Here is an 11,324-nt window from a genome sequence, read left to right as displayed (position 1 = left end):
TAAACCCAGCATTGTGAGCTCAATCCTTGAGGGAGCCACTTAGGGATCTGGGGCAAAAATCAGTACTTGGTCCTGGTAGTGAAGGCAGGGGGCTGGACTCCATGACCTTGCAAGGTCCCTTCCAGTTCTCAGAGATAGGCATATCTCCAATTACCATTTATTATTATGTTCCAATGATTAATTACTTTTATCATTAAGAATGTGCATCTTATTTCCAGGCTGAATTTGTCTAGCTTCAACTTCCAGCCATTGGATCGAGTTCTACTTTGCTCTGCTAGACTGAAGAGCCCATTATTAAATATTTGCTCCGATTTCCATACTTACAGACTGGGATCAACTTCTCTTTGTTAAATTAAACAGACTGAGCTCCTTGAGCTGTCCACTGTATTAAAAATGCAATTGTCCATGTGTGATTGTGAGATTGGATGTACCACCTCTTGGAGGAGGGGGTATGCTGATGGAATTCCTCTGGTTACCAGCCCTGGGAAGCATCACCCTGGGGAGGGGACCCATTGTTGGCTGACACCGATTCCCGGTCTGTTCAAAGGCTCAAGGTGGATTCTCTGGAGATTAGCAGATAAAGAGGTTGGGATAAATAACCTGAGTTTAAATTGACTCAGGGCCTCCTCCCTGATCCAGCAAATCATAGAATCATAGCGCATCAGGTCAGAAGGAACCTCAGGAGGTATCATAGAATCATAGAATATCAGAGTTGGAAGGGACCTCAGGAGGTCATCTAGTCCAACCCCCTGCTCAAAGCAGGACCAGTCCCCACCTAAATCATCTCAGCCAGGGCTTTGTCAAGCTGGGCCTTAAATGGACAGGAAGCCTGGTCCCTGGAGGGCCCCAGTACTAAGGGAACAACTGGAAGGACTTTGGCCTACTGAGAGTGGGTTGTCATTCTGAGCAAAGGGTGTGATGGACTTGAATCCAAGGAAAGCCCACAGGTAGGGTTTGGGAGGATGGCTCCTGTCAGAGCCCATGTTGGGGGAGCAGGGGAATCTCTGGTCAGCCTATTAGCATGCAGGTAGGTTCTTCTATGGTTTGGGGTAGGTGTTCCCTGCAGTACTTTTATCTTAAGAATAAACTCGGCTTGCTTAGAAAGGCCTAGCTGGTGACTAGCTTCTAACTGCCGCAATGACGCAGTGTGGTGGCCTTGAGGGCAGAAGCAAAGCAGGTCTGCTTAGATAGCCCTGCCTTCTGCCTGAAATAACACGGTGAAGGCAAGGAACTGCGCAGCCTAGAAATACCCTGGTCAGAAGGGAGAGAGAGAGACACGTGTTTCCCACCCAAGAGAGGCGAAGACCTGAGCATGGGTGTCCTGCCTGGAGCCCAGAGCGGGAGTCCAGGTGCAGCTGCCCTGAACCATGACCTGGCACCACTGTAAATAACTTGGAAGAAGTTGCTACATGAGGACGGCAAAGAATTATTTTCAATGAAATTGATTCCACCGCCGGGAACCTACAACTCAAAGCTAAAAAGCCTTGTGTGGACGGTGCCACTTTAGCCTTCAGAAGAGGTCCTGGGTGGGATCTGACTGAGACAAGGCCTGTGCTGGCTCCGTACGGGGTGAGTTTTACCCTGACCGCAATAACCATGCTGCTGAGAGATGCACTTTGTAGCTAGCACTCCAGGGCTGTGCATGAGTAAACTGATTCTGCGTTGATTAGTCAGATGAGCCCAAACCCTGTGGTTTCCTAGGTGCTGAATCTCACAGGTCTCAGGCTATAAAACCAGGCAGGGAGCTGCCAGAGACCCTAATTGCAACCCAGGCTGGAAGGGGATTGGCGAAGCTGAGAACTCCAAGATGAGACAGCCCTGCAAGCTCTTAATCCTGCTCGCTCTGTTGTCCCCCACTTCTGCCCATGCTGGTTAGTAGAGAAAGCCAGGGGGCTGGACGACGACCTGGGGTCCATGCACCAGGTGAGGAGAGAACCGACCAGTCACATCACCAGGAGCGTCTTTCTCTTTCAGGAGCTTCACGGAGTGAGATTGTGGGGGGGCATGAAGCCAAGCCCCACTCCAGACCCTACATGGCCTATCTGAAGAGGAACAACTCGTATTTCTGTGGGGGATTTCTGGTGGACCCAGGCTGGGTGATGACGGCTGCTCACTGCAAGGGGTAAGATTTTGTTCTGTATTTGTACAGCACCTGACGCAAGGGGCTCCTGATCAATGACAGGGGGTGCCAGGCACTCCCACAGTACAAATAATGAATACCTCTCTCTCAGGTTTAAACCTCACATGTACAGCAGATGAACCAAACAATGCATGTACTGGTGGGGTACTGTAGTGGACCCTGGGTATTAGACAAAGTGGGGGAGGGAATATCTTTTATTGGACTGACGTCTGTTGGCGAGAGAGACAAGCTTTAGAGTTTACTCAGAACTCTTCACCAATAAAAGATATTACCTCCCCCACCTTGTATCCAGAACCATAGAACGGATTTTTTGGCTCATTGGCCATTCCAAAAACACTGAAAAAAAATCTTTTCGGGTCAACCTGAATGATTTTTTAAGAAATTTTCAGTGACTCAAAAAAAAAAAATTGGGTCAAACAAAACGTATTTTCAGGTGTTTGCATTTAGTGATAAAATTGAAAGAAAGCTCTAAAAGTCATTTTGACACCCCCCCACAATTAAAAATAAGTGCTTTGACATCTTCGAATTGAAGAACACTGACCTTTTCAGACTTTTGTTGGCCAAAACAATTCACTGAAACGGACACAAATTCGCAAAAAATCTTCCAGTGTCGTCAAATCAACCTTGTTCGGGGGAAAAAGAAAACACCAAACCAAACCAAACTGAAACCTTCTGTCCACATTTTGCTCAGCTCTACTGCAGAGCATCATCCTCCAAAAGTTTGCAACTCATCTCTGCCCTCCCCTAATTCCTTCGCATTAAGAGCAGAGTGCACCCTGGGCAAGGGGTGTCCCACTTCGATTTAAAGATCTGGGAGTGGCAGGGAGATTCTCTCCGGTGGGAGATCACCAGGCCAGGGCCCGGGGTTGGAGGTTTTATCTGAAAATGCCTTAAAGTGCTTAACTCTAGAATTATTAAAGTATTTCTAACTATTGATTCATAGTTCCTAAGGCCAGAAGGGACCACTGTGATCATCTAATCTGAGCTCCTGTATGGCACAGGCCCGAGAACTGCCCCAAAATAACCCCTGGAGCAGATCTGTTTGAAGCAGATTTAAAACTTGTCTGTGAAGGAGAATCCACCCCCACCCCCACACTAGGTAAATTGTTCCAGTGGTTAAATACTCACTGTGAAAACAATAGTCCTTATTTCTAGTCCGAATGCGTCTAGCTTCACCTTCCAGCCGCTGGACTGTGCTGGGCCTTTCCCGGCTAGACTGAAGAGCCCATTATTAAATATTTGTTCCCTGTATAGATACTGATCAACCGTGATCAAGTCGCCCCTTAACCTTCTCTTGGCTGAGCTAAATAGATGGAGCCGCTTGAGTCAACCACTCTCAGGCCGGTTTTCCGATCCTTTAATCATTCCCGTGGCTCTTCTCTGAACCTCCTCCAATTTATCAACCCCCTTCTTCAATTATGGGCACAAGAACGGAATAGAGGATTCCAGCAGCGGCCGCACCATGGCCAAAGTCAGAGGTAGAATAACCCCTGTACTCCCTACTCAAGAATCCCCTGTTTATGCATCCTGCGGTCGGGCACAGATTGACTGGGAGCTCCTGGTCAGCTGATTATCCGCACTTCCCAACATAGTCCTTTTCAGAGTCCCTGCGTCCCAGGATAGAGCTCCCCCATCCTGGAAGTACGGCCGACAGTCTTTGCTCCCAGATGGACACATTTACATTTAGCCATATTAAAAACCACACTGGTTGCTTGCACCCAGTTTACCAGCCAACCTAGATTGCTCTGAATCGGCCACCTGTCCCTCCTGGTCCTTTACAACTCCCTCAATTTGTGTGCCATCTGCAAGCTTTATCGGTGATCGTTTTCTGGTGGCTTCCAGGTCATTGATGTTAAATAGCGTAGGGCCAAGAATCGATCCCTCCGGGACTCTTGTGGAAACAGACCCTGCTCGATGACTGGCCTCTATTGCTGCTACAGCACGGTTTAATTACATCAGCATTCAAGGGTTTTACAAACGCTAATTAACTCTCAGATGAATACCCTCAACTCTCATTTTAAAGCCAGGGAAACTGAGGCACATAGGGGCTGTGATGTGTCCCAAGCCACACAGTGAGTCAGCAGCAGAGTCGGGAGTAGAACCCAGGAGTCCTGATGCCCAAAGCTCCCCAAACTCCCAGACGCAGGCCCGATTCTCAAGTGTCTTAAGGACCCGCTAGTTACTCTGGCAGTGTAAGGGGAACGTGCTCACTTTAATCAGCAATCAGCTCACAGATGTTCGTTATCTACAAATCCCTAGGCTGGGTAATAGGTTTTCTTTGGTTTATGGCTGCAGCATCTTTTCTAGGCAGCTAGTGGGTGGGTGCCAGGACCAGCTACCACAGGGTTACAGAGCAGGCCAGAAAAGGAAAAGCGATTAACAATTGATTTGCTTTTGCCAATTTCAGGAACCTGACAGTCATCTTAGGAGCTCACAATATCCACAAGCAAGAGGCCTCCCAGCAAAGGTTCGCGGTTCAGAGCTACCACCCGCACCCCGCCTACCAAGACCGTCCTTTAGTCAATGACATCCTCTTGCTGAAGGTAACAGATTTATTAGGCTAATAGTTACTTCCAAGTTCATCCCTCTGGGCACCATGTGAGGTTTGGCGCTTGGCCGTGGTCAGGGGTCAGTTATGCCAGAGGGGAGATGAAGCCACAATGGGCAGAGCTGACTCTGTCCTTTCCCCAGAGGTTGGATCAGGGGGGCCAGTTTAGGTCCATCATCTGGGTTCTGCCGCTCAGGGCTGCCCAGAGGATTCAGGGGACCTGGGGCAAAGCAGGGGAGCTGCGGCGCTTGTACTCACCCAGCGGTGGTCCGGATCTTCGGCGGCATTTCAGCGGCGGGGGGGCCCTTCAGTCGCTCCCCGTCTTCGGCAGCACTGAAGGCCCCTCCCCCCCCGCCGCTGAAATGCTGCCGAAGACCCAGACCGCCGCCAGGTCAGGGCTTGCGGTCCTTGCAAATTGCCCCACTTGCCGCCACGCTGGGCAGCCCTGCTGCCGCTGGGATGGAGGGCACAGACCCCGCCCTGTAGAGCATGACTTGGATGAAGATTTGTATTGTTGTAATACCTAGCGGCCCAAGACACGGACCACGACCCAGTTGCGCTAGGCCCTGTACAAAAACAGAACAAAAAGCTGGGCCCTGCCCCAAAGAGCTTAGTCTAAGGCAAGAGGCAGATGGACGGGAGGAGTACAAGGAAACAAAGGAGACGGTATTTAATCGGGCAGTACGCTGGCCAGCGGTCACGGCAGCTGCCTACTGATTGTCAAGGTTTGTGTCAGCACCATGCCACAGGAGAGTTTGAGGAGGTGTTGGAAGGGGAACGGGGTGGCTTTGGGGGTGTTTATGGGGAGCTCCTCCCACGCGAGAGGGGCAGCAGGGGAGAGAGCACAAAGGGGCTTATCTGAGAGCATAACAAATGGACGGTGGAGGCCGGTCCCATGGGCGGTCGGAGGCGGGAGTCGAGCTCTTGATCGCACGAGCGCGGATAGGGCGTTGGGTGGGAACAGGCCAGGAGGTGCCTGGAAAGTCGTTCGGTTTGATGCGATGGAGAGGGGAGAAGCAGCAGAGGCAGCATGGCCTTCTGCTCCCTTAGAAACATCCAGGTGACAGAGCCTCTGTTGGGCGATATTTAAAACCATTAACGCCTTTCTGGATCTCCCCTACCCCAGCTGAAGGGAAAAGCCAAAGTAAACAAATACGTCCGTGCCATTGGCCTGCCCAAGGGAAATGTCGCCCCGGGCATCCAGTGCAGCATAGCTGGATGGGGCCATATCGACCAGGGAAAAGCCACCAACAAGCTATTTGAGACCAATGTCATCATCTGGCCATCAAAGGATTGCCACTCTTTTAACCCCGGGATAACTAACGGCATCATCTGTGCAGCAGGCAATCACCAGGACAAGGACTGCAGCCAGGTCAGTAGCAGCCACGTCTAGGGGAGGATGGCAGGGGAGGCAGGCCGGCCAAAGGGCTACCAAGAGGTACATGGCGGTAGCCCAACCTTGGAAGGTCTTGATCTGTAAATGATCTGGGTTACAATTGCTAGTTTAAAACAACATTCTGGCCAGGGCAGGTGCCTGTCCCTTTGTCTTGGTTATTTTGTCTCTCCTACCAACTTCTGTTTTCCTCGTCTGTCTCTCTGTCACCTCTTCTTCCGTAGGTCCCTCTCCGTTTCTTCCTGGCCCTGCCAACGCTAGCTGAAAAGGTGCCCCAGAAACTTGTCGCCAGGCCTGTGTTGTATCCTGAGCCTGGGTCCCCCTGGGACTTGACCCTCATGGGGTCACTTGCGCTTGTACTGAGTGAGCCAAAGACACTCCTGTTCCTGTGGGTACCCACTTTGCGCAGGTGGAAGCAAAGACGACCCCGGGGGGAATCATAGAAAAGCAGGGCTGGAAGGACCTTGAGAGATCATCTATCCAGCCCCCTGCATTGAGTCACGACTAAGTAAAAGCAGAGCATTCCCGACGGGTGTTTGTCCCACCTGTTCTTAAACACCCCCAATGCCAGGGATTCCACAGCCTCCCTTTGCAATCTGTTCCAGTACTTAGCTATCCTGAGAGTTGAACGTTTTTCCTAATATATAATCTAAATCTCCTGTGTTGCAGTAATAAACCCATTACTTCTTGTCCTATCTTCAGTGGACTTGGAGAACAATTGATCACCATCCTCTGTATAACAACCATCAACACATTTGAAGACTTATGTCCCACCCACCCCCACCTCAGCCTTCATTTCCCAAGACTAACCATGCCCAGCTGTTTCAACCTTTCCTCATAGATCAAATTTTCTAAACCTTTTATCACTTTTGTTGTTCTCCTCTTGAACCTCCAGTTTGTCCACGTCTGTCCTAACGTGTGGCACCCAGAACTGGACACAGCACTCCAGCTGAGACCTCACCTGCCAAGTAGATTGGGACAGTTACCGCCTATGTCTTACATATAATACTCCTGAATAATAGTAGCTTTTTTTGCAACTGCATCACGTTGCTGGCTCGTATTTAATTTGTGATCCACCATAACCCCCAGCTCCCTTTCAGCAGTAAAGCCGCCTAGCCAGTCATTCCCCGTTTTGCAGTTATGCCGTTGATTTCTACTTCCTTTGTTTTTATTACGTTGAATCGTGTTGACTTCAGACCAGTTCTCCAATTTATCAAGATTATTTTGAATTCTAATGTTCTCCAAAGTGTTGCAAGCCCTCCCGGCTTGGTGTCATCTGCAAATTTTATAAACATCCTCTCCACTCCAAGTCATTAATGAAACTCTTGAAGACCCCACTAAGATACTAGTTTGATTATAAGAACATCACGTGGGACTGTGTCAGAAGCCTTACTAAAAATCAGGATCTCACCTCCACTGCTTCCCCCCATCCACTAGGCCAGTAACTTCATCAAAGAAGGAAATTTGGTTGGTTTGACATGATTTCTTCTTTACAAAATTCATGGTGGCTAATTCTTACAATTTAACTGCTTACAAACTAATTGTTTAATAGTTTGTTCTCTAGTGTCTTTCCTGGTATCGAAGTTAGGCTGACTGGTCTATAATTCCCCAGGTCCTCTTTGTTCCCCCTTTTTAAAGAGAGGTACTATGTTAGCTCTTCTCCAGTCCTCTGGGACCTCACCCACCCGCCATAAGTTTTCGAAGAGAATTGCTTCAACTAGTTCCTTAAGAACCTGTAGCGATTTGGGACTCACCCCTGCAGCACCTCCTGCTGGCCGTCTCGGGAATTAGTTCTGCCAGCCTCCGGAGCGCCCTCTGCAGGTCGGTGTCCCGCTGCCACTTGGCCCCCCGTGTCCCTCCCGGACCCGGTGCCCCATTATCTGGGGTACTGCCCCCTGGCAATACTGCCAGTCATCACCAAGCCCTCTTTCACCGGGGCCGACTGTAGTCTGTATAAGCCAGTCATCATCGTCAAGGGACGTTTTGAGCTGCTGCCTTTCCCTGCAACCCAGTACCTCCAAGGCCTTAAACCTTGCAGCCTGGGAAGTTGCCAGCCAGGAGCTCCCCTGGCTTTCCCCAGCCCTGCATCACTCCTAGCACCCTTTCTGCTAGGCAGCCAGGCCCTGCTGTCTCCCAGCCTGGAGAGAGGAGACTCCTGGGCCTCTGGCTCCCAGCCTTTTTATACAGGCCAGCTGGGGCCTGATTGGCAGAGCAGCCGCAGCTGGGCCACGCCCCGATCAGCCCAGCTTTCCCCCTGCCCCTGCCCTCTTCCAGGGCTGTTTGAAGCCCTGCAGGGCAGGAGTGGGTGACCCCCCCTCTACAGAACCCCATGGTGAATTTTGTCAGGCCCTGCCAGCTTTAATACATCTAAACTTATCTACATATTTTTTAACCGGGTCTTTCCGTTTTCTAGCTTCCCCCCTTGTTGTTAATATGAATTGTGCTAAGTATCTGGCCACCGTTAACCTTTTTTATGTAGACGGAAGTGAAGTCGTGCGGCAGAGCGTCGACCTTGTGTCCGTGGGTCCCACGCTTCCTGGCGGATTACACCTGCCTCAGTGGCTCACTGTGGCCCCCCCACCCCCACGTAGCCCTTCTCCCTCTCGGGCCAGGGACACAGCCTGACTTCCCCTCCCAGGAGGTGTTTCTGTAGTGGTGGGTTGGGGAGAACCCAGGCCCGCCCTCTACTCCGGGTTCCGGCCCAGAGCCCTTAATGGCAGCAGCTGTTGGCAGCCGACCTTTCACTGCCAGCGTTGCTACATTTTCCTGGGCCACTTCCCCACAGCTCCCCCACTTCTCTCTCTCAATGCCTTCTTCACCCTTACCTCAGGGCTCCCTTTCCAGTGGCTTGAGGGTGTCTTCATTACCCAGCCCTTCAGCTGCACTTCCTCCCCTCTGCCTGACTGGAGTGAGCCCTTTGATAGTATCAGAGGGGCCTTAATTAGAGTCAGGTGTTCATTAGCTTAACAGCCACACCTGACTCATAAGAACAGCCGTACTAGGTCAGACCAAAGGTCCATCCAGCCCAGTATCCTGTCTACCGACAATGGCCAATGCCAGGCGCCCCAGAGGGAGCGAACCTAACAGCGATGATCAAGTGATCTGTCTCCTGCCATCCTCTGACAAACAGAGGCTAGGGACACCCTTCCTTACCCATCCTGGCTAATAGCCATTAATGGACTTAACCTCCATGCATTTATCCTGTTCTCTTTTAAACCCTGTTATAGTCCTGGCCTTCACAACCTCCTCAGGCAAGGAGTTCCACAGGTTGACTGTGTGCGGTGTGACCTTTGCAGGTTAACTGGAGCCAGCTGTTCTCATTAGCCTAACGGCTTCAACTGACTCTTTGCAGGCTAATTGGAGTCATGTGTCCGCCCTAGCCTGGAGCAGCCCCTGCCCTGGTCACTCAGGGAACAGAAAACTGCTTATCCAGTGGCCAGTATATCTGCCTTCAACTACTCTGCTGTACCCCACTGGCCTGGGTCTGTCACAGTAGGCATTATACACCTGGGCCTTCTTGGTGTTGTCTGTTATTAGCTCTCCTTCCTTACTAAGCAGTGGGCCTACACTTACTGTCATCTTTCTCTTGCTCCTCATATAATCACAGAACCTCTTCTTATTGCCTCTTATGACCCTTACCCCAACTGTAACTCATTCTGAGCCTCAGCTTTTCTTTCATTCTCATGCTTAGTAATTTGTCCATGTTTCCACTGTTCGTAGGATTCCTTTTTGATTTTCAGGTCATTCAAGATCTCCTGATGCAGCCTCTTATTCTTCCTATCTTTCCTTTTGCATTGGGATAGCGAGATAATATTAAAGGCACAACAAAAAACTGAGAAAATGCCATCTTTCATGGATTCCTTTCCCTGCCCCCACCCCAGATTTTCTTTCCAGGGGACCCTCCTTACCAGTTCTCTGAGTTTGTTAAAGTCTGCTTTTTTGAAGTCCACTGTCCTTACTGGGGTAAGGATGGCTTGGTGGTTTGAATATTGGACTGCTAAACTCAGCATTGTGAGCTTAATCCTTGAGGGAGACCATTTGGAGATTGGTCCTGCTTTGAGCAGGGGGTTGGACTAGATACCTCCTGAGGTCTCTTCCAACCCTGAGATTCTATGCTGCCGCTCTCGTTCCTTGTCCTTCGAATCATGAAACCTATCATTTCATGACTGCTTTCATCCAAGTCACCTTCCACCTTTAGATTTGCAACCAACTCCTCCATTAGTCAGAATCAAGTCTAAAACAGCTGCCCCTGGGTTAATTCCTCCAACTTCTGAAGCAAGAAGTTGTCATCAACACAGTCAAAGAAACCATTGGAGATGTTGTGTTTTGCCGTATTACTGTTCACACGCAACAGCCAACCCAGGAGTATATGATCACGTCATTGACTAGAGGTGAATTCTTGACCCCATCAATGGGAGCTTTGCTGATGATTTCAATGGGGCCAAAATGTCGGCTAAAGGACAGAGTTAAGGTGATAGAGGCTACCTTAAGTTCGGCATTTCCTAGCCTTTGCAGCCGTCCTGTTCTTTTTAAATTTAGTCGTTTTTTGAATGGAAAATATATAGTGAATGTTTGTGCACATCTTCCTTGTGTTTCTCAGGGGGATGATGGTGGCCCTCTAGTCTGCAATAGGACAGCAGAAGGAATCTTCTCCTATGACTTCAACCGCCGTCCTGGTTTTTACACTAGCATTGCCTACCACCTTCGCTGGATTAAGAAAACCATGAAGTAACAAACAGGAGAGGAAGAGGCTGAACCTTCTCCTGCATCATCCGCTGCCTTTGAAAGTTGGGCATTTCCTTGTGCTGCCTTCGGTGGCTTTTTCCCCTCGCTTTTCTGGGGCGCTGAGTGGCAAGTTAGGGCTAAGACAAGAAGTGGTGCCAATGGGGAGCCCCCCCTTGTCCTTGTCACACACAAAAAAAATCCCTCTAGACCAGTGTTTCCGAAACTGTGTTCCGCACGATGTGACTAGGTGTTCTGTGAAAGACGCTTGCCCTTGATTTGTGTAATACTTTATACGCGCTTTCCCCTTAGGAATTGTTAGTTCAAGACATTTTAAATTTGTATTTTTGCTTTGTTTAATTAAATAAAATATATTTGAGCATAAAAAACGCAATTTTTTTTTACTTGAAAACCAAACGACTACAAAATAATATTATAAGTGTTCCGTAATAGGCTAAAAAGTTTTCCGTGGCCAAAAAAAGTTTGGGAAACGCTGCTCTGGACGTACAAACATCTCCGTA

At 49.6% G+C, this 11,324-nt stretch overlaps 1 protein-coding gene across 1 annotated transcript; it reads left to right on the top strand.

Moving 5' to 3' along the window:
- Window positions 1-1,807: 1,807 nt before the first annotated feature.
- LOC123355705 (mast cell protease 1A-like) lies at window positions 1,808-10,942 on the top strand. The gene is made up of 5 exons (XM_044998280.1): window positions 1,808-1,871; window positions 1,975-2,122; window positions 4,548-4,683; window positions 5,815-6,060; window positions 10,682-10,942. The coding sequence occupies exons 1-5, from the start codon at window positions 1,808-1,810 to the stop codon at window positions 10,811-10,813; spliced, it is 726 nt and encodes a 241-aa protein (XP_044854215.1). The 3' UTR covers window positions 10,814-10,942.
- Window positions 10,943-11,324: the final 382 nt, after the last annotated feature.

This window comes from Mauremys mutica, chromosome 24 (genome assembly GCF_020497125.1).
Source record: "Mauremys mutica isolate MM-2020 ecotype Southern chromosome 24, ASM2049712v1, whole genome shotgun sequence".
NCBI lineage: Eukaryota > Metazoa > Chordata > Testudines > Geoemydidae > Mauremys > Mauremys mutica.
Note: the sequence above shows the minus strand (reverse complement) of the source record. Positions and strands in the feature narration are given on the sequence as shown.